This window comes from Halichoerus grypus, chromosome 9, assembly GCF_964656455.1.
Source record: "Halichoerus grypus chromosome 9, mHalGry1.hap1.1, whole genome shotgun sequence".
NCBI classification, from domain to species: Eukaryota; Metazoa; Chordata; class Mammalia; order Carnivora; family Phocidae; genus Halichoerus; species Halichoerus grypus.
The window spans coordinates 143961311-143985347 of NC_135720.1; the positions used below are offsets into that span (position 1 = coordinate 143961311).

Sequence of the window (24037 nt, forward strand, 5' to 3'; positions counted from 1 at the left end):
GTAAGAATTCCTGGGATCCGGTGCGCATGTTCTTGACTCTGTGGTGGGCGAGAGAGTACAAGTCTTCCCGCCGTCGCACCTGTACTGCCCTGGCTGAGTTACAGAACATACATACATGTGCCACCTGCTCATGAACGTTCAGAGGTTGTCACCAAGCGTAGGACTGGATCCAGGTGCCCCATGCCATAGCTGTTACTAAAAGTTTGTCTCTTGAGGCTGAGTAGATAGCCACTTAAAAATGAAAGTCAGTATAAATCTAAGCTTACTGGTGTGGAGCTGATCCTTCCGTGCCTCTGAGCCTTCCCTGCCCTACACCCTAGCCTCACTTCCGGTAAGGAAAGAAGGCTTCCTAATGCTCCAGCAACCTCTGTGAAGGACTCGTCCACACCACTCCCGTGCTCCCTGAGCTGCCAGCCAATCACACAGTGTCCTCTCCTGGCAGTTGTAACCCTTCAAGTGTCTTGGTATTTCTGTAAAAAAGAGAAAAGTGTCTAAATTCATCAGACAGAATTTGAGAAAAACTTGCAATGAAGAGAAGAAAGTTAAAGTAACCCTGTGAGTGAGGGTGCCTGAGAGGTGATGTGGAGCATGAATGGAGCCTGCCCGTTGTTGGGTGTTCTTCAGTCAAGTGCCTGTATGGGACTTTTGCCCAGAGCTAACTGAATTGTTTGTTGCTTGAGATTTGATGAGTTCTTCTATATTCTAGACACAAGTCCTCTGTTAGAGATATGGTTTGCAAATATTTTCCCCTATCTGTAGCTTGTCTTTTTTTTTTTTTTAAAGATTTTATTTATTTATTCATGAGAGACAGAGAGAGAGGCAGAGGGAGAAGCAAGCTCCCTGCAGAGCAGGGAGCCCAATGCGGGACTTGATCCCAGGATCCTGGGATCATAACCTGAGCTGAAGGCAGACGCTTAACCAACTAAGCTACCCAGGCACCCTGTAGCTTGTCTTTTAATCCTTAGCAGTCTTTAACAGAGCAACACTTTTAAATTTTGATGAAGACCAAATTATTAATTTTTCCTTTAATCAACCATGCTTTTGATATCAATTCTAAGAATCTTTGCCTAAATCTAGGTCCTAATGATTTCCTATCTTTTCTTCTAAAAGCTTTATAGTTTTAGGTCATATATTTTAGTCCATGATTCATTTTGAGCTGATTTTTGTATAAGGTTTGAAATATAGGCTATTTTTATTTTATTTTGCCTGTGGATGCCCAACTGTGCCAGCACCATTTTCTAAAAAGACTATCCTTCCTCCACTGAATTGTTTCTGCACCTTTGTGAAGAATCAGTTGGGCTTTTTTTTTTTTTAAAGATTTTATTTATTTATTTGAGAGAGAGAATGAGAGACAGAGAGCATGAGAGGGAGGAGGGTCAGAGGGAGAAGCAGACTCCCCGCTGAGCAGGGAGCCCGATGTGGGACTCGATCCCGGGACTCCAGGATCATGACCTGAGCCGAAGGCAGTCGCTTAACCAACTGAGCCACCCAGGCGCCCCTCAGTTGGGCTTTTTTGTGTGGATCTGCTTCTGGGTACTCCAATCTGTTATACTGAACTCTGTATCTCTGTATGTCCACAACACCACCCTCTCTTGATCACTGTAGATAGACGGTAAGCCCTAACATTGGGCATAGTGATTCCTCCCACTTTATTCTTGTTCAAACTTTAGTTTTTTCAAGGTCCCTTGCCTTTCCATATAAATTTTAGAGTAAGTTTATCTACAAAAAGTTCCTGGTGAGATTTTGATAGGATCTGTATTAAACCTATAAATCAGTGTAGAGAGAACTGATATCTTTACTGTGTTGTGTCTTGTAATTCATGAACACAGAGTGCCTCCACTGATTCAAATCTTTGCTTTCTTTCATCAGGATATGGGCAACTTAGTTCTGAACTGAATTCCACCAACAACCTGAATGAGTGTGGAATCAGATTCTTTCCAAGTGCCTACCAAGAAGAACCCAAACGGCTAACACCTTGATTCTGGCCTTGGGGAACCTGGAGTAGAGAAACCAGCTGAGTTAACTGGGATTTCTGACTTAAAGAAGTGTTGTTTTAAACACTGAGTTTGTGGTGATCTGTTAAGGTGGCAACAGAAAATGAATACAAGTAATATTATAGGCATCACCCGGAAAATTATTAAAAATTATGATCCAGACCCATAGAATCTGAACCTACATTTAACAAGATCCCCAGGTGATTTGCTTACACTCATTTTTGAAAATCACTGGTAATACTTTGCCTGTTGTGGAAGTGGAACAAAGAAATGGAAAAAGAACCCATGTTTGCATGTGCTTCAAAGAAAGACAAAGCCACAAATTTTAAGGACCAGAAGAAAAAAAGGAAAGAAAACACCACAGAGGGGGTGTGGGCCAAGATTCTGGGTTCAGAGAGTCCTATTTTCCCCTGAATCAGCCAGAGTTCAACCACAGAACAAATGATACCTACCTACCTACCTACCTATCATCTAGGTATCTGTCTGTCTGTCTGTCAATAGGCTTATGCATTTGGGGGCTGGCTAACCAGTCTCCATGAGGCTCCAGAGCCCACAAGCAGGTAGTCAGGAAAGGAAGATCACAAGCCATCTAGTACCTGTGTCCATTTCTGTTGCCTCTGACTTTTGTGACAAAGGTATCCTGTGAAAATGGAGCCCTTCCCTGTGGAATTAAACACACACAGCTGGATCAGGAGTCCAACAGCCACAGGAAGACCCGGGGAAGAGAGCAACTGCAAGCCCAGGTGCTGTCTCACACCAACCAGGTGAGCCGGCTGATTAGCAGCAATGTGTGGACGCTATGTAATGGTCTAACCCCCCTTCTGCTCAGGAACTCTCAGGAGACAATCTTCCTGCAACATACTAGAATGAGAATTCTGGGGAATGTAGTTCAGCTTGGCCAAGTTGGCACATCATAAGCCATCACAATCAAGTACCAATACACATCTCCTTAACCATACTTAATCGCCTAATAAAGACAGTTACAAAACTGTACTTCCATCTAAATGATGCCAGAATCCCCATAAAACCAGGACCACACTAACTCTTTTCTCAGGAGAGGACACAACGTCCCTCTCCCTCTCATTCCCCTTCCCCCACCTTTTAAAAAATGTCTTTACTGATGTTCATTCATCTCCTACCTGATTCACACTCCTTTTGAAACCCCTTAACCTAAATACCGAAGTATAAAGTTAACTATCATTGACATATTTTATATGCTAAGAGGACAAGAGAGAAAGAAAACAAAAAATCTGGTTGATATATATAAACATTCATATCAAAACAATAAAACAATCATAACTATTGTCCTATTTTTTTTTTTGCAACTAGTCACATGGTCACACCTGTTATTTATAACAACCTTCTTTCACTATCCATTCCATATTCCCATTGATCCAGCAAGCATCTCAGCTGGTTGTGGTTCTTTGCTTGGTGGAGTGACCCAAGCCTTCATTCCCAAAGCGTCTGAGCCATTAGCAGTCTGAGGCCTGCACTGGGTTGTCACAATTGTCCACCGGCATTAACCACAGGTACTGTAGTACTAGTAGCAACCCACTTTCCCCTTGGGGTGACCAGTCACCCCAGCCAGTACAGTGGTCCTTTGTTGATTCAGGGGCATTATGGAGCCCAAAGCAGTCAGCTATCAGTCTCAACTTCCAGTTCAATGGAGTCCCTGTTGTGTCACGTGGTGACATCTAGGGGACTATTCCACCCTAGACCAGCAGAAACTAAGCTCAGTACTGGAAATAAAAATTTTGCTAGTGGATTTCTTGTAGCGGTAAGAGTGAGTGAAGTAACTTCTATTTCTACCCCTCGATTTCTGGACTTTTGAATCCTGGCTATGGGAGAAATGGCATGATACATTAGATGTTGATTTAGAGCATACACTGCATCCTGGAAGACAGTACCAACTCTGCAAAGTATGTCCACTTAGCTGCGCCATAACTGAGTCCTTAAAAGGTCATTTTACTATTTTATCAACCCAAGTGCTTTAGGCTGATGACGACTATGGTAAGACTAGTGAACTCCATGAATACAGGTCCAATGCCCACTTCACTTGCTCTGAAATGGGTTCCTTGGTCAGAAGTGATGCTCTGTGGAATACAGTAAGTGGTAAGTCCACAGAAGGCAGTTTTGGCAGAAGCACTCACTGTAGGCCAGGAAGGCAAACCATATCCAGAATAAGTGTGTATTCTAGTGTGAACAAAAACACTACCCCTTCCATGGTGGAAGTGGTCCATTGTACTTCAGTCAAGTAGCTGGCTGATCACACCAAGAAATGATGCATACTGAGAGTTCACTGTTGGTTTCTGCTGTTGACAGACTGGGTACTCAGCAGTGGCTCTAACTAGGTTGGCCTTGGTGAGTGGAAGTGAGACCATGCCTAAACTGGATCCCTGCATCCAAGGCCACTTTGTTCAGGATCCTGTTAAGCAAGGACAGGAGTGTCTGGGGAAACAGGCTGACTGATAGCCACAGAACAGGTCATCCTATCCACCCAATTATAAAAATCCTCCTCTGCTGAGGTCACCCTTTGGTAAACATTCAATGGCACACATGTAACTTCACATTTTTGTTTATTTGGAGAGGTCTATTCACATAGTTTTCCCCAAACCTCCTTGTTTCCAATATTCTATTGGAATTCATCAGCCTACCTTCCAATGGTACCTTGACCATTCAGCCAAACCAAGAGGCACAGCCTGTGAATTGTTAGACTCATACTTCTGGCCACCTCTCTCCTAAACAAAATGAACAACCAGGTGCAATGCTTGAAATTCTGTCTCCTAGGAGGATTTCATTTTATCACCGCCTTTCAGGACCGTCCCAGAGTAGGCCTATACTGCTGCAACAGTCTACTTTCGTAGATGTCATGCAGATTCATCTGTAAGCCAGGCCCCAGTTTTTTTCTTCCTCATTCAACTGGTCATAGAGAACTCCGCCATGAGGCCATAGGTTCAGGCAGATAGGAAGTAATGTAGTAGGAATAAAGGCCTGGAGTACTTGGATCACCTCCTCATGTAATTTAATTGTGTCTGCAAGCCTGCTCAAGCCTGACAATATATATACAACTTCCATTTATTAATGAAGCTGCTGTGCACACCCAATTTTATGGCTTGGTATATCAGACAACATCCAGTTCATGATGAGCAGATCAGGTCACATGGTAACTTAATGGTCCATGGCCAAGCATTTATTCTCTATTAAGGTCCAGTAGCAAGCCAAAAGCTGTTTCTCAAAAGGAGAGTAATTATTTGAAGAGAATGGCATTGCTCTGCTCCAAAATCCTAAGGGTCTCTTCTGTGATTAACCTACAGAGATCTGCCAATGTTTTTTGTTTTTTTTAAGTTTTTATTTAAATTCCAGTTAGTTAACACAATGTACTACTGGTTTCAGGTGTACAATGTAATGTTTCAACACTTCCATACAACACCCAGTGCTCATCACAGGTGCACTCCTTACTCCTTATCACCTATTTAACTCATTCCCCCCACCCACCCACCTCCTCTGGTAACCATCAGCTTGTTCCCTAAGTTGAGTCTGTTTCTCGATTTGCCTCTCTTTTCCCCCTTTGCTCCTTTGTTTTGTTTCTTAAATTCCACATGTGAGTGAAATCATATGGTATTTTGTTTCTCTGACTTACTTCGCTTAGCATAATACTCTCTAGCTCCATCCATGTTGTTGCAAATGGCAAGATTTCATTTTTTTGATCGCTGAATAATATTCTGTGGTATATATACACTAGATCTTCTTTATCCATTCTTCAGTTGAGGGACACTTGGGCTGTTTTCGTAGTTTGGATATTGTAGATAATGCTGCTATAAACATCAGGGTGCATGTGTCCCTTTGAATTAGTATTTTTGTATTCTTTGGGTAAATACCTAGTAGTGCAATTGCTGGATTGTAGGGTGGTTCTATTCTTAGCTTTTTGAGGAAACTCCATACTGTTCTCCAGAGTGGCTGCACCAGCTTGCATTCCCACCAGCAGTGCAAGAGGGTTCCCCTTTCTCCACGTCCTTTCCAACACCTGCTGTTTCTTGTGCTGTTGATTTTAGCCATTCTGACTGGTGTGAGGTGATACTGTAGTTTTGATTTGCATTTCCCTGATGGTGAGTGATGCTGAACACCTTTTCATGTCTGTTTGCCATCAGGATGTCTTCTTTGAGAAATGTCTGTTCATGTCTTCTGCCCATTTTTTAACTGGATTATTTAGTTTTGGGGCATCTGGTTGTATAAGTTCTTTATATATTTTGCATACTAACCTTTTATCAGATATGTCATTTGCAAATATCCTCTCCCATTCCATAGGTTGCCTTTTACTTTTGTAGATTGTTTCCTTTGCTGTGCTTAAGCTTTTTATTTTGATGAAGTCCCAATAGTTTATTTTTGCTTTTGTTTCCCCTGCCTCAGGAGACGTATCTAGAAAGAAGTTGCTATGGCTAATGTTAAAGAAGTTACTGCCTGTGTTCTCTTCTAGGATTTTATGATTTCAGGTCTCACATTTAGAATCTTAATCCATTTTCAATTTATTTTTGTGTATGGTGTAAGAAAGTGGTCTGATTTCATTCTTTTGCAAGTTACTGTACAGTTTTCCCAACACCATTTGTTGAAGAGACTTTTACCCACTGGATATTCTTTCCTGCTTTGTCAAAGATGAATTGACCATATAGTTGTGGCTTCGTTTCTAGGTTTTCTATTCTGTTCTACTGATCTATGTGTCTATTTTTGTGCTAGTACTATACTGTTTTGAATACTACAGCTTTATAATAGAACTTGAAGTCCAGAATTGTGATGCCTCCAGCTTTGTGTTTTCTTTTTTTTCCCCCAAAGTTGCTATGGCTATTCAGGATCTTTTGTGACTCCATATAAATTTTAGGTTTGATCTAGCTCTGTGAAAAATGCTGTCAGTGTTTTGATAGAGATTGCATTGGGATCTTCCAATGTTTTTAGTAAACATCTCTATCTACCACTGACAGTTCTGGATATGCTCTATTATGTGGAAGGAGTTTTTAGTTCCTAAACGAGCACTAAAAGGGGCTATAACCCAACCCACTCAAAGGGTGAGTCTGGAAAGTTTGGCTTATTTTAGAGAGTAGTGAGCCAAAGCTGGATTTGACTTAGATGGCCTTTAGGTAAACATGCAAAGAAATGGCCATTGGTAAAGGTAGGGTGCTGCTAGACATCTAATGGGAAGGAAAGTAGATGAAGAGACAGGTACAAATATTTATTGAACATCCTCTGTGTGGCAGGCACTGTGCTGGGCTTATATTTATGGTGCTTATATTGATGATCTAATTCCTACAAGTGACCAATTTTGAGCTTATAATCTGTTTACAAATGAGGAAATTCAAGTTCAGAATAGTTCAGTGGCATATGCAAGAAAAAAGGAAGAAACTAAAGTTTTTTATCTTTTCTTTTTATTTTTTAAAGATTTTATTTATTTATTTGAGAGAGAGAATGAGATAGAGAGAGCATGAGAAGGGGGAAGAGTCAGAGGGAGAAGCAGACTCCCTGCTGAGCAGGGAGCCTGATGGGGGACTTGATCCCGGGACTCCAGGATCATGACCTGAGCCAAAGGCAGTCACTTAACAACTGAGCCACCCAGGCGCCCTAAAGTTTTTTATCTAAATGTAGGTCTCCAACTCCAAAATTCATATGACTTTCACTACTTCAGGCCAAATAACTGAAAGAAAGAAAGCAGTTGTGGTCTGCAGTGAGGACTATCATTTAGGAATAACTAGATGGAGGAAGGAGGAAAGAGGAAAAGGGGGTGAAAAAGGCAGATAGGTACTAAATGAGCAAGATGGCTGCCCTTCAAGGGGTAAAAGCAGGGCAAGAGTTAAAAGGTGGTCATTGTGAATGCGGGTCTCCTATACCTATATATGCGTGTATTTTGAGGGAAATAGAGTTTTTAAAGAAGATTTTATTTATTTATTTATTTATTTATTTATTTATTTATGTGAGAGGGGGCGGGGGAGAGCACGAGCGGAGGGGAGAGGCAGAGGAAGAGGGAGAGGGTGAAGCAGACTCCCTGCTGAGCAGGGAGCCTGACTCAGGGCTCAATCCCAGGACCCTGGGACCATGACCTGAGCCCAAGGCAGACACTTAACTGAGCCAGCCAGGCACCCCAAGGGAAATAGAATTTTTTTAAAAAGTTACGCATACAAAGTTTTATCACCATAAAACTGAAAGGCAATAAATGAATCTAAAAAGAAAATCCATAAAAGGTGCTCCAAAGTATGAGATATATATGCATGCGGAGTCAGATTTACAGACACACTGAATAAACAAAACCACAAGGGGCACCAGCAAGGATATGTCTTATGCCCTAAAAGCCATCTTTTACAGGTTTTACCCATACAGAGATAAAAAGTAAAACACTGATATCCAGGCTCCCAAATAAATACAATTTTGGAGATAGTAAATTTTAAATGACATTAATAATTGACTGAGTCTTGGGCTAAATTATACTTCCTTATTTTAATATGTTCAATTCAGTTGGTATGTATTTTTTTAAACCCTCAAATTATTTATGGATACCTCAGAGTAACTGGATTTATTCCTATGAATAGAAAATGTTATGTCCTAGCAATAATCCTGTATAATTAATGCTTTCTTCCATCTCTAAAAGATGTGTTATTTTAAGTGATTAAGGACTGTAAGTATGGGGAATTCTTTGGCTAATAACACTATAACAATGTGAAGAGCATGAAAATTAAGTTGCTAAAATGTCAAAAATAGAAATTATTGGGGCGCTTGGGTGGCTCAGTCGTTGAGCGTCTGCCTTCGGCTCAGGTCATGATCCTGGGGTCCTGGGATCGAGCCCCGCATCGGGCTCCCTGCTCAGCGGGAAGCCTGCTTCTCCCTCTCCCACTCCCCCTGCTTGTGTTCCCTCTCTCGTTGTGTCTCTCTCTGTCAAATAAATAAAACCTTTAAAAAAAAAAAAAGAAAAGAAAAGAGAAATTATTAATCCCATTTGTCTCATGCCACGTCCAACAGCAAACATCCCATAGCTTACATCCAAGTAAGTCCCAACGACTCATACAAAAGCAGAACAACCCAAGAGCAAAAATACCCAACAAACAAAAACCACCCAAGAGTGAAGCACGTGTACCACAGCATTCTCAATGAGATCAAAACACTTCATTTTCCTTTTCATTTCACATTTTAACTTCTACCTGCGTTACCTCCAGGGAGCAGAGCGCTGTGTTTGTCAGCTCTGCATTCACTGCAAAGTCCAGTGTCATCTAAAGTCATCTGCCACTGACGTTAGCGGCGCTGAAGCTGGACGCCAGGTATCAGCCAGCGTTATAAGATAACGCGGAGCGCGGGCCGGTGGGAGCCCGGGGAGGACACTAGCGCTTCTGTCGCTGCCAGCGCGTGGTTATTTGCCATCTATAACATACTTTCAGAAAATGCCATCCTTTCTCCCCCGTCGCCCCAGGAGCCTGTTAGGAAGCCGTCTCCAGAGCCCAGCTCAGCGCCCTACTCGGAAGCGTTTACTGACACAGCTCAGCTCATGACAGAAAACGTTTCCTTCCTTCGTCATAAGGTTCTGCTAAGAACCTCATTCATTCATTCATTCATTCATTCATTCAAGGAACACTGAGTTCCTACCATGTGCCAGGCCTGTTTCAGGCCCTCGGATGCCGCAGTGAACAAGATAAGAGCCAACACGCTTCGCTGTGAACTCCGCCGCAGTTCTGGGCAATCGTTACTCACGAGTTCAACACGCGTGTCTGCCCTGGAGGAGCTCCCACTGACGCCAGGGCAGCGACTGGGGGGGCGAGGCGAACAACGACGAAAACAGCGGACGTACAGCACGTGGGCGGGTGAGAGCTGGAGACGTAAACGGCGCCTCAGACAGGCCTCCCTGAGGTGACCCGAGTGCCCTCGGCGAAGCCGGTCCCGCCCCGGACCGTCGGGAAGGACGCGCGGCGGAAGCCTCCTCGGCCCGACCCCCGGCCCAACCCGCGGCCCCCGGCCCGGAGCCTCCACTGCGCGTTCTCCCGGCGCCCCCAGTCCCCCGCGCTGTCCGCGGCCGCCGTGAGGAGCTCGCAGTGCCCCTCCTCCGCCGCGGCCGCTGCCGGGACTTCCGCCGGCCGGATGCACTTCCGGCGCCGCTCTAGCATCGCGGGAAGGTCCCCGAACTCGGTGGTTGCTCTGAGCCGCGGGAAGGGCGCGGCAGGCTGGGCCTAGAGGGCCGCGTGGTCGCGTTCTCCGGGCCCGCCTTCCCTCTCCCTGCGGAAGCCAGTACTGCGCACCCCTTCCGCCCGCGGGTCGACCCCCAGTCCCGGTGGTGGTTATGCGCCTGGACTCACCTCCCTTTGACTGTGAGATTCAGACACTTTCCGCATAAGGTTATTTGCCGACTTGACCGGACTTGTTATGCCTGGGCCTGGCCGAGGTGAGTGCTTCTGCGAGCATTTGCTGCATAGAACAGTGCCTCTCCCTGCTGGCCGGATACTCGTCCGTCCGGCCGGCCTTTGACCACGGACCGTTTCCAATCGCAGGGCCCAGGATGAAGTTGGAGGAGGAAGCTACGTGGTAGCGGGGGAGGAAGACTGGTTCCCCGTACACAGTACTGGAAGGGTGTTTGGGGTACATAGCGTCTGACCTCAGAAAGCAGCACCGGGGCAGGAGGTGTCTGAAGAAACCAGCCGGGACCGTCAGGCATCCCGGACTCCTGAAATGATCAGTGTCCACGCTGTGCTCAGAAAAACACCAGGTCCTCCCCCGGCAAGCCAAAGGCTGTTTGAGGGGCGCCTGGTGGCTCAGTGGTTAAGCACCTGCCTTCCGCTCACGTCGTGATCTCAAGGTCCTGGGATCGAGCCCCGCATCGGGCTCCCTGCTCCGTGGGAAGCCTGCTTCTCCCTCTCCCACTCCCCCTGCTTGTGTTCCCTCTCTCGCTGTGTCTCTCTCTGTCAAATAAATAAAATCTTTAAAAAAACAAAACAAAGGCTGTTTGAGGATCTAAGAAATAGGCACTTCCAGATGCACCTCTTAGGGCTGACATTAAGCTGCACGGGCAGCTGTTGCAATGGGACAATCTCTGCTGCCAGTGAACATCCAAGATCCAAAGGAAGGGTCTTGCTTGTAGGAAATATGAGTGGGCAGAACTATTGATTTTTTTTCCTCCTCCTCTTCTCCTGCATCTTCTTTCTCCTCCTTCTTTCTGTTGTTAATATACCCTACTGAGAAAACAAACTTCCCACATAAAAACCTTGTGGGGTATCAAGTTCAATAATGGTGGGGACATGAGTCAGAGGATGACAGTTTCAGTCCTTTATTTCCTGGTCAAGAGAATGCAGCCTAAGGAATCACGTAGTACATTTAAAAAGCTAGAAATGTACCAGAATTTCAACCAAGAAAACTTATATTTCCTACTTCCATTTCTTGCCAGTTTCCTTCAACAGGAGTCTCTCAACTTCAGCACTATTGACACTGTGGGTTGAATAAGTTTGTTGTGAGAGGCTGTCCTGTGCACTGTAGGATTAACAGCATTCCTAACCTCCACTCACTAGATTGCAGTAGCTCCTTCCTCTCCCCTCCCAACCACTAATCTGCCCCTCCCCACTGACCCCCCACCTCCTTGCCAGCTATGAAACCACAAGTCTCGACATGGTTAAATGTTTCCTGGGGGACAAAATCACCCTGGTTGAGAAGTACTTGATTTAAACTAAGCCTACTTAAGATATTTGAAAACACTTTGAAAGACCTTGTTCATCTAGTCTTTTCCGATTTGCATCTCATGGCAACTCCTAGCCCCCGACCAGTCCAAGCAGCCCTTTTTCCCTGACCTTTCAGAATCTCATAGTCCATATGAAATCTAAGTTACAGGTTGCCTGGGTGGCTCAGTTGGTTGAGCCTCCGACTTGGTTTCAGCTGGAGTCATGATCTCGGGTCCTTGGATCAAGCGCCAACCTGCAGTGCAGAGTCAGCTTTTCCCTCTCCCTCTGCCCCTGGCCCCCATCCCGTGCACGCACACTCCTGCAATCTCTCAAATAAATAAATGAACGAATAACCTTTAAGAATTAAAAAGACTTTGGGGTGCCTGGGTGGTTCAATCATTTAAGCATCTGCCTTGGGCCCAGGTCATGATCTCAGGGTCTTGGGATCAAGCCCTGCACTGGGCTCCCTGCTCAGCGGGGAATCTGCTTCTCCCTCTCCTTTTGAATTCTCCCTTGCTTGTGTGTATGCACGCTCTCTCTCAAATAAAATCTTTTAAAAAAGAATTTAAAAGGACTTTTTAAAAAAGAAATCTAAGTTACCTCATTTTTAGCATGAAGTCTAATGATGTATCACCACTCTACCTCTTCTGTTATGGCTGACAGCATTGCCCAAGCATTACTGTCCTTTCCTCCAAACAAGGGAAGGCTCTTATGATGAGACATCATTATTCTATTTTGTAGGGTAAAAACAGTAGAAAGACACTACTGAATAAAATGTCAGGGCTCCAGGTCATGGATTTCCTTCATACCTACAGACCAGTGAAGAAAACTATCATGAAGGGATGTATGGAGTGAGGAATAGTTGGTCATTTCTACATGATGGCAGTAGCTCCATAGGTATTCTTGAGGTTTTAAGTTCTCTCTTCCCAATTAGTAAGTGCCCTAGAGGTTAGAAGATCATGTTTTTCTACCTGGCTTTTGCATTTAACAAATGCCTGACCCAGCACAATGGACCTATCAAAGTTGACAAAACAGTACTTCTTTGAGATGGATATGGCAGAAGGAAGCTGAACAATAAAATGTAAAGACTGAGGGTTCAAAACTATTGACGTATAAGTTTGGAGGGGGTTAGGAGATTATCTGGTACAACATTCTCTAACATATTTTGAATGTGACCTATAAAAATGATAACTTTACAAATGACAGTTACACATACAAATACAGAATACTGGAACAAAAGTATTGTGAAACAGTACTGTCATTATGAGTGAATTCTGGTATTTTCTGTTCTAAATGCTTCCATTTCATTTTTTGGAAAACCTCCTGATGGAGTATAATGACAGCTGCTTCAATCTGTGTCACCAAACATCCTCCAAAAACAATGTAGAACAAGAAAAACAAAACTAAACAAAAACTATGCCTTCAAAATACCAGAAGACAGAAAATGCCTAAACTTTAAATTACCTGGAATACAAAGTGAGAAAACACCAGAATCCCCCTATAGCAAGTCTTTGTGGTGGGAAACAAACAGTCTGAGAAAGTCCTAGAAGAGAGAAGAGGGGAGCTAGTAGTGGCCCTAAAAATTGCTCTAAAATCACCACCAGAAGGAGGGAGTCTATCCTAAGTGTGAAAATTGGGAAAAATATACTAGGAGATGAGAACACTAAGAAAGGGACTTAAAAGGGTATGTAATTCACGGTGGCAGTCTTCAAAAGACATACTTTGGCAGGGAGAGGAGTAAAGAAAAAAAAAAGAAGTACTTTTTGGGAAACGTGTAGTGAAAGGGATACAGAGTGAAAGAGGAAAATTTTTAGATTCCTGCAAGATATATACACATAAAGAATCTCAAAACCAGTAATCACAGAGTCCACATAAAATAATCCACTAAAGAAACCGGATTTTGTTACACAGACAGAAGGGACCATTGAATAAGGAATCCAGCACACACCCTAAGTTTATAAATAGGAAAAAACATGGAAAAGTCTAGGAAAAGGTACTACATGGAAATAGAAAATCAGAACCAACGCACCTCAACTAGTAAGAATCACCTAGACCACTCCCCCAAAAATCCTTGAAGAAAAAGAAAAATGAAACAGCACTGCAAAGTAAACTGAACATCTCAAACAAGAACTGGAGATAAGAAAAACACCTTGCATCAGAAACTCAAAAATTAGGGGGCGTCTGTGTGGCTCAGACAGTTGAGCGTCTGCCTTCGGCTCAGGTCATGATCCCAGGGTCCTGGTATTGAGCCCCACATCGGGCTCCCTGCTGAGTGGGGAGCCTGCTTCTCCCTCTGCCTCTGCTGCTCCCCCTGCTTGTACTCTCTCTCTGTCAAATAAATAAAATCTTAAAAAAAAAACAAACCCTCAAATTAAAAAAAAAAGATGGATCAAAAAACTAGGAGGAAATGAAGAGGGCTGATTGAACTCAGGAAAGAAATGGAAGAAAGAGTCACCTCAGAAACAAACACTATATTAAAATATGCCTAGGGAAGGAAACTCTAAACAGAAACCATAAACTGTAAAAGGTGCACTGAGGCAGGAAAGGCAGGAAAACAAAGAGAATGAAAGTGAAAGGAAAGAAGAAAGTGGAAAGTATTTGAGAAGGAGTGTTTGAAATGGAAGCTGGGCCAATGAAGTCCCTGAAAAATAAAACAATGAAACAAAATTAATATTAAAGCCCATAATCCAAGAAAACTTCACGTTGTTAAAACACTGAAAATAAGAGGGGCACCTGGGTGGCTCAGTGGTTAAGCAACTGACTCTATCTCAGTTCAGGTCTTGATCTCAGGGTCGTGAGTTCAATCCCTGAGGTTGGCTTCACGCTCAGCGTTAAGCTTACTTAAAAAAAAAATTTTTTTAAGTGTGACTCAGGAATTTAATATTCAGCTCAATTGTCCTTCAAGCATCAAGATTAGAAAAATAGTTTGAAATCTAGAAGAACTTAGGGATTTCTGTGTCCATGAGTCTTTCTGGAGGAGTCACCTGGAAACAAGCTTTATTCAACCATATGACTTGGAATACTCCAAAATTATCAAGAATATTTTAATATATATCTAAAATTAAAACAAAAGTGGTATCAAGGGTAGAAGGTAAATATGTAAACACTATATTGTGACAAAGTAGAAATAATACATCTTAAAAATGGGAGAAAGGAGGGGTGCCTGGCTGGCTCAGTCAGAAGAGCATGAGATTCTTGATCTTGGTGTAGTGAGTTTGAGCCCCACATTGGGCACAGACATTACTAGTAAAAAATAAGTAAACTTTAAAAAAAAAATGGGATAAAGGAGAAAGGAGAATAAGCTGACTGTTGTACAGGCAATGGACTGGACATGAAGGAAACAAAAACTGACAAAGTCAATAGTAAAAAGCTAGATAAGAGTGACTAAGGGCGTTCAAAATGTTATAAATACAAATGTTACCATTGTAATAAAACTACCTATTTTTCTAAATACTAAGAATATTTCTAAAGTAAAGAGCAAAATATACAGAAGAAATAAATATAGCAAACATGACATAATAAACATTAAAAAGTTAAAAAAAATAAGTTGACAGTTGGGATAAAATATGTCCAATCATATCAATAAATGTGAATTAACCTAACACCTAATAAAAGATTTTTCAGGTAAGCTACAAATTAAGACCTAATTATATGTGTACCCTATACACTGAATGCTGCTGAGATAAATTCAAAAAGATCGAAATAAATGGAGAAATATACCATGTTCATGTGTTAGAATATTTAGTCTTCTTAGGATGTCAATTCTCCCCAAATTGATTTATAGATTCAATGCAACCCAAAGTAAAATCCCAGACTTTTTGGTAGAAATTGATACGCTGTTTCCAAAATTCATATGGAAATGGAAATGACCTACAATAGCCGAAACAACTTTGAAAGGTTGAAGGGGGCACCTGGGTGGCTCAGTTGGTTAAGCGACTGCCTTCGGCTCAGGTCATGATCCTGGAGTCCCTGGATCGAGTCCCGCATCGGGCTCCCTGCTCGGCGAGGAGTCTGCTTCTCCCTCTAACCCTCCCCCCTCTCATGTACTCTCTCTCTCTCTCTCATTCTCGCTCTCTCAAATAAATAAATAAATCTTTAAAAAAAAAAAAAAAAAAAAAGAAAGGTTGAAGGGCTAATGCACCCTATTTCAAGAATTACTGTAAAGATATTAGTAATCAAAAGAGAAAGGTACTAGTGTAAAGGTAGACAAATAGATCATTTGAACAGAATACAAAGTCCAGAAATAGACTCACACGAATATGAACAACGTTTCAGCAAACATTTGAAGGCAATTCAGTTGAAAAAAAACTAAATATTACACAGCATCTAAAAGCAATTATAGGTGCGCCTGGGTGGCTCAGTCGTTAAGCATCTGCCTTCGCTCAGGTCATGATCCCAGGGTCCTGGGATCGAGCCCCGCATCGGGCTCCCCGCTCAGCGGGAAGCCTGCTTCTCCCTCTCCCACTCCCCCTGCTTGTGTTCCTGCTCTCGCTATCTCTCTCTCTGTCAAATAAATAAAATCTTTAAAAAACAAAATAAATAAAAGCAATTATAAAACATTTTTTGTGACCTTGGGTTAGGCAAAGATTTCTCAGCCGTATCACCGACATGACCATTAAAAAAAAAAAAAAACATAAAATTGTACTTCATGAACATTTAAAATTCTGCTCTTCAAAGCACACTATTAAGCCCTCAGACTGCAAGAAATATTCATACATCCTTGCACTGAGAATAGACTGGTATCCAGAATATATAAGTGTAGAAAACAAACAGCCCAAGGAAAAAATGGGCAGAGTCTTGAACAGATACTTCAGCAAAAGGCTTTATAGGAATGACAAATAATCCCAAGAAAAGATGCTCAATGTCATTAGTCATTAGGAAATGCAAATTAAAATTACAATAAGATACACACCTATTAGGTTGTCTAAAATGAAAGACTGACTTTACCAAGTGCTGGCAACAATGTGTAGTGAAGGAAAGCTCATACACTGCTGGTAGGGATGTGAAAGGGAACAAATATTAGAAAACAGGGCGCCTGGGTGGCTCAGATTGTTAAGTGTCTGCCTTCAGCTCAGGTCATGATCCCAGGGTCCTGGGATCAAGTCCCGCATCAGGCTCCCTGCTCCTTGGGAGCCTGCTTCTCTCTCTCTCTCTCTCATGAATAAATAAAATCTGTAAAAAATATATATATGTATATATTAGAAAACAATTTGAGTTTCTTTAAAAAAAAATATTCTTAGCAGGTAGATCTAACCATCCCACTCTTAGGTATTTACTGAAGAGAAATGAAAGCATATGTCTATACGAAGACTTGTACACAAATGTCTGTACCAACTTCATTTTTAAGAGCCCCCAAATGAAAATAACCCAAACGTCTATCAATAGGTAAATGTACAAACAAACTGTGGTGTATCCCTACAATGGAATACTCAACAAGAAAAAGAATGGATTATTGATACATGCAACAACAGGGATGAATCTCCAAATAATTATGGTGAATGAAAGAAGCTGGACCAAAAAAAAAGGGTACATACTGTATTCCATTCCTATCCAATTCTAAAAAATGCAAACTAAATCTATAGCAACAGAAAGCAGAGCAGAGGTTGCCTGGAGATGAGGTGGGGTGCAGGGAAGTGTGGGAGAGAGGAATTATCAAGGCACACACGTTAACATTTTTGGGCGATCGATATGTTCATTATATTGATTGTGGTGATTATTTCACAGGTGTGCACGTGTTAAAACATGTACAACTGTACACTTCTGCAGTTTACTGTGTATCAATTTCCCTCCATAAAGCTGTTTAAAAAATTGTAACTGATTATATTGCAGATTCAAGGCAAACAAATTTAAAAATCTAGAGGAAATGGAGAATTTTCTAAGCAAATAATATATTACTAAAATTGACCCTCATTATAAATAGAAAGCCTAAACAGACCGGTTTTGTACAAGAAACAGAAAAAGTTACCAAGGAACTATCCTACAGGAAAGCACCCAGTCCAGATGGCTTTACATCAGAATTCAACCTTCAAAGACCAGCTAATTCTAGTGCTCTATAAATTGTTCTACAGTATTAAAAATGAACAAAAATATAATTACTTTTATGATGCAATTAAAATGGTGAAACCTAAACCTGGAAAATATAGTACAAAAAAAAAAAGAAAGTTACAGACCAATTTCATATAAACATTGAAGAAAAATGTACTAAATAAAATATGAACAGTCAAACTCATTAACATATTAAGAAAAGAATACACCATGACTAAGTAGGACTTACTGCAGGAATGCAAGGTTGGTTCAATATTAGAAAATCCTTTCACATAATACAAGATAATAATAAAATTAAGAAAAAATACCCCATGATTTCTATAGATGCTATAAAGGCCTTTTACAGAATGCAGTCATTCTTCTTCTTTTTTTTTAAGATTTTATTTGAGAGAGTGAGCGAGACAGCACGAGTTGGGGGGGGCAGAGGGAGAGGGAGCAGATTCCTCGATGAGCACGGAGCCCGATGTAGGGCTCGATCCCAGGACCCTGGGATCATGACCTGAGCAGACGGCAGATGCTGAACTGACTGAGCTACCCAAGTACCCCAAATGCAGTCCATCTTCTAAAATGACTTTTTTTTTTTTCCCTTTGAGAGAGAAAGAGAGCACATATGGTGGGGAGGGGCAGAGGGAGAAGGACAGAGAGAATCTTAAGCTGGCTCCATGTCCAGCACTGAGATCGACATGGGACTCCATCTCACCACGCTGAGATCATGATCTGAGCCGGAATCAAGAGTCGGATGCTTAATTGGCTGAGCCACCCAGGCGCCCCCTGTGATACCTATTCAAAAAAATTTAGGAATATACAACAAATACACTCAGAGTTCTGAAATAATCACTGCAGAGTTTTAAAATCTATGTTTCCTATATTTAGTGACCTCCTACAAATTACATAAGCCTCATTATCTCTCATAGAGATTGGGCTATATTAACAACTTGCTGAAGAGCTTCTAAAGATTCTTTTTGCCTGTTTTAGAACTAAAAAGGATAATAAGCAAGTTACTTAAAGTATTAGCCTTCACAACATTATATTATGTGTTATCTGTAAGGGAAATTATCTCCATCATTATCTGTCAATAGGCTGTATGTTAATTATCTTTCACTATCTTAAAAAAAACAATCAAACCAAAGCTGGAAAATATATTTCTCTGAAGGACATTTACATGACCTTATGCTGGAGAACACAGAAGCAGTCTCAAATTTAGGAAAGTGTCCAACAAATTAATGATGTGGTTACTTTCATTGCATGTACTGAAACTTTATAAATGTGATTTTTGTGTCCTGGGGTACAGACACAAACCTATTTAGCCCGTAAAGAAAATAAAATGTAACAGTAGACAATAATCTACTCTTGTTGAATGAATTAAAGCTGTAAGATTAGAGCAGGCCTGGGGAAAACATGTATGCACAGTCATCCAGGAGACAGTATCACAAGTCCTGGGATGCAAGGAAGCAACTTATTTCAAAAGTCTTGGTTGCTTACATCTATAGACTCTAGAAAGCAAAAAAGAACTGCTGGACTTTCCTTTTCTTGACCTGAGGCATTCACTGAATGTTTTTACTCGCTAAATTGGGCAACTAAGAATACCCATTCCCCATATAACTCACCCATTTACATTAATTAAATTAATTTTCCAATACTGTGGAGATTCTGTTGTGGAGACTTGGTCTCTGTCCATTCAACTTCCCACGATCCTCTCATTTATAAGAACTTTTCTGATATGGATTCACTGATGTTTACCATGGTCCAACCACTGTCTGAAGACTTCCATACTCATCACACTGTCTGGATTTCCCTGTAGCATGAATTCTTCAATGCTGAATAAAGCTGGTGACTCCATGCAAAGCATTTCCACATTCATCATTTATAAGATTTCTCTCCTGTGTAGATTCTCTGGTGCACTGTCAATCCTGACTTGTGGGTGAAGGCATTCCTCTTTCCTCCACATAAGGTTTTCTAAGGCTTCTGCGCTGAATGAAGTCCTCCTCATAGTCATCACATTTCTGCACTCTCTCGTTTATGTGATTCTCTGATGTAAAATGAGGCCACCATAACTGAAAGCTTTTCCACATTCCTTACACTGAGCATTTTCCCATGTGGTGGATCTCCTGGTGGGAAAGGAGGGACCCACTCTAAACAAAAGCCTTTCCAAACCTGTTCTCAAAGAGATTCTCTTTGGCATCTGGACTCCCTAATGCTGAGTAAGGACTCACCAGTGACTAAAACTTTTCCTACACTTACTGCGTAGGTGTTGAAGTTCTACAGAGATCCCACCACATGATTTGTAATCTTCAGAATTTTTTTGTGTTGGAGACAAGTCCTTATTTTCATTCTCAGTAACACCACCTTAAAAAAAAAATGCACAGACATTTCAGGGGCACCTGGGTGGCTCAGTCAGTTAAGCGCCTACCTTCGGCTCAGGTCATGATCCCAGGGTCCTGGGATCGAGCCCCACATCGGGCTCCCTGCTCAGCGGGAAGCCTGCTTCTCCCTCTCCCACTCCCCCTGCTTGTGTTCCCTCTCTTGCTGTGTCTTTCTCTGTCAAATAAATAAAATCTTTAAAAAAAAAAAAATGCACAGACATTTCAAATGTCGGTTGTCTCTTCTGCTGAGACTTAAGATGAAGAACAGTGATAAAAATAAAACCCAGCTTTACCTAAAGTGCATGCCTGTTCTATGTATCTAAACCATCATCTCAATTTGGCAAAGTGCCCAAAAAGGCATGCAAGGTTTGAGTGAGAAAACACAGCTGAGCAGAAAGTTTGGAAGAACATGGAGGATTTTCTCACAAAATGTGACAAAGAATCAGGAAGGTATAATCAAAAAAGTTAAGAGGAGATAAGTTTGAATCCAGAGATGAAAAATGGGAGTATCATGAAATCAAGAGAAATTTTAATTTGTTAGTGCGAGTTAAACGGACCATTTATGCCAACTGAAATGTACCCAGGCCACTACTATAGACAAGCAAAATGTTCCACAAATATTTATTGAGTCAATCAATGAAGAGTGGTATATGATAAAAGTTAACTTGAAGCAACAGCTAGAACAGTTCAAAATATATACTGTTTTGATATGGAAAAACTAAATTGGGGAAAATAACTTTTCCAGTAACGTTCAGGACTAAAACACAGGAAGAAAGCTGCACTTTGAAGTTAAAGGAGTTGAACAGGTCAAAACAATTCAAACAAAACCACTCACAAATATGGTTGAGAGTTTCTACCTCAAGAATCGGGCAGATAATGAGAAGGAGATGGGTAGGGGCAAGTTTTCAAGGGAAAGGACATTACTGAGAGTTCTAAAAAGCTTCCTTTCAAGGATCTCATCTTTCTCTGCAGACACCCTTTCTCATCCGCTTTCCATTTCAAAAGGCAATAATGCTCAAAGTCAAACTATGACCAGGCTCTTAACAGGCTGCACTTGAAACCCTGGATTCCAAAGTACTCTCTCTGCCATAAGCATTTCTTGTTCTATTCTTTAGCCTGTACCCTAAAGGCAATGGGATGAAGCTGGTCTTGGAAAACTGAATTTGAAGTCGCCAAAACAACAACAACAACCCAATAACGAAAAACTTTCCAGTGGTGCACACGAATGCCAAGGGGAATTAAAGCCCATGAGGGAGGTGCTGGGTTTTGGCTGCAGGGACATGTAGCGGATCCTAACGTTCAGTTTTACTGCTTTCTCTGCTATTCCAGAAGACTTTCACTACTCAAGCCGAAACATACGCGATTATCCCAACCCTTCCCACCTGATGGCTTTCCCTCCCAGCTGTCTCCAACTTCTCCAGCATAAGTGATGCCTCTTCTCCACATTCCGGATATTATCCCTGCCTGAGTCTGCAGCTTCCCAGCGAGGTGTCAGGACCTGCCTCAGCACCCGCTCCCTGGTCTGTTTCTGGTCTCAGCAACTACGGGCAAAGCTCTCAGTCTTCGGACAGCCCTGGGAGGCCCAGGCAGCCATCTCCTGGGCGCAGCAGCTTGAAGTCTGAAGGACTACCCATGACTTCCTCGCCGGCGCGGTCCCAGGCACGGCCCTCGCCCTCTGCCGTCAGTCACTGTTAGGGACCTTTCCGCAGGAGGACCGCCATTCCGGAATGAGAGCACTCAGGAGGAGATTCACGCCAGCCTGGGGTTCACGACGGTTTTTCAGAAGTATTTCCTTGTAGCTAGTCTTCTTCCTGGGGCACAAAATAACACTGTTAACAGAAGCTCTAATTTTTGTTCAGCTGTTTTACTCAAGAATTCACTACCCGGACAATTGTCGGCACTGAAAGAAAAAGGAACTCTGCCAGGAAGCTAAATAAAGTGAGTGGGAGGGACTTTGCAAATTATTAGCTCGCACCACGTGCTAAAATCCTTTACTTCCTAAATGTGTGTTAATAAAACCTGAAAGACCACGACCTCTTCCCTTGGGTTCTCCCCTTCAGAGAATCCCGAAGAAACAGTAGAGAAAATAACATCAGAGATGAGAAAATACTAACAGCTGATGTTTATTTAGAAGTAACCGCAAACTTACTTAAGTAGGTAGTTACAATCCCGCCGACAACTGAATGACACCGCGGTACGGAGACCGAGTCCCCTGCTCGATCCCACCACCGGTGAGGGGCTTCCGAGCCCTTTCTCGCACTCCAGCGCCGCACCTACTGCGGGGAGGGTCAGCAGTCAGGTCACCTCCCCGACCCGCCCCAGACCTCCTCCTCCTCAGCAGTCCAGGCGTCCCAGGACAACTCAAACCTCCGAAGCCGCCCTTGACCCCCGGCGACTCTCTCTCGTCGGACCCCTCCCCCCCGGCCCCCCCGGAGTCCCAGGCCGCCGGCGGAGAACCCGCGCTCCGCCCCCGCACCGTGCGCGCCGCGTCCCCGGCGCCCGCGCTTCCGGCCCGGCTGCAGCCCTCCGCCCCCGCCCGGTCTCCTCTAGGAACCTGGAGGCTTTCTCCTCTCGGTGGTTGCCTAGCGGCGTCCCAGCCCCGCAGAGCCTCCGGGCGGCGCCCGCAGCTGAGTGGGGCCCGCGCCCGCGTGACGAAGAGCGCGAGCCTGGCTGTGCGAGAAAAGGCTCCGGGGGTGGGGGCTGTCCCCGAGGAAGGAGGGTGCCCGCGGACCCGGGCCGCACCACGCGGCGGTCCTGCCAGCACTGCCCGCGCACGGTGTCTGTAAGCCGCCTACCCCCGCGTGACGCCCAGTCGCTGACGCCCCGCGGGGCAAGTGGGACGCACGATAGGAAATCACTCGCCCGAATTCAGTCTGACTACAGAAAACCGTCGCGTTTTTTAGCGGGTATGAAATGAGATCATCACTTAGGTAGGCCAACCGAGGTACTAGATCAACGAGACAGATGCGCAGATCACGCCTGAAGAGGGGTCAGTAAGAGCTAACCGTAAATCACAGGTGACAAGTAACATCCACTTAGGGGCCCTTCTTGGGACGCCCAGGACCAGGCCATTTGGGCGGAGATGATCCGTGAAACAAACATGTACCCCTTCAGCTGTGCTGGCTGAAAGCTCTGCGAGCCTTGACCGATGGGGTCAGACCTCGGAGTGTGGGTGAAGTCAGTGGTTTCCGTGAAACCAAGGGAAAACCGCTGGCTCTCAACGATGGTCTTAAAATGTGAGCCAAGGAGCTACTCAACTGAGTTTACTTCCATGGCTGGATCAAAATCAAATCATATGTATAAAATAAAACCTACGTACAACACATATTTTTATAAAATATATTCATACATATATTTTATATATATGTGTAAAATGTGTATAAAAAATGTGCAAGGACTCCTTACCAATTACACCCAAAAACATTAGGTTATGAGAGAGGACCCAAAGAAATTCCAATAAAATGAACTGCTAGAGGGACTGTGATATGAGAACTTTTCAGTGTGAAAGGATGAAAGTTGAGAATATTTAATTAAAGGTTGTCAAATGATTATCCCTAAACTGAATAGGGCAACTTGTTGCTCAAATAAATTGTGGGCTTGTGGAGTTAGGAGAGGCACCTGAAAGAACTATTTTATATAATTCTGTTTCCATTAATCCTAGAAGTGGTGTTAGCTACAAATATAAAACCCTCATCAAGAATAGATCCATATGGGTTATTGGATAGATCCATAACCGGACATCAGCTTTATGATGTGTATTAATGAGGACTGCCAAAAATCCCGTATTCTGTCAGAATAGAGGGTGATCCTTTCCTATAAAGGGTCCATTTTTAGTGGAATGTCTCCTGTGGACACCCTCCTTGTGTAGGCAGCAAGCATTAGGGTTCACATTACATTGACCAAACCTCATCCAAGATTTGGTGTGCAGAGAGGGTGGTGATACTAGATACTACCTTGGCTGCTTGGA

At 43.0% G+C, this 24037-nt stretch overlaps 1 protein-coding gene across 4 annotated transcripts in view; it reads right to left on the reverse strand.

Annotated features, from left to right (window-relative positions):
• Positions 1 to 11261: 11261 nt before the first annotated feature.
• ZSCAN12 (zinc finger and SCAN domain containing 12) overlaps positions 11262 to 24037 on the reverse strand; it is a 33866-nt gene continuing 21090 nt past the window's right edge. For 2 of the 4 annotated variants that reach the window (XM_078055801.1, XM_036089242.2), the window contains exon 4: positions 11262 to 21881. In XM_078055801.1, coding sequence (XP_077911927.1) covers positions 21752 to 21881 — 130 coding nt within the window. In that variant the 3' untranslated portion in view covers positions 11262 to 21751. Of the gene's footprint in view, positions 21882 to 22219; positions 22484 to 24037 lie in introns of those variants that run through there. The other 2 variants (XR_004916376.2, XR_004916375.2) reach the window with 2 other exon arrangements.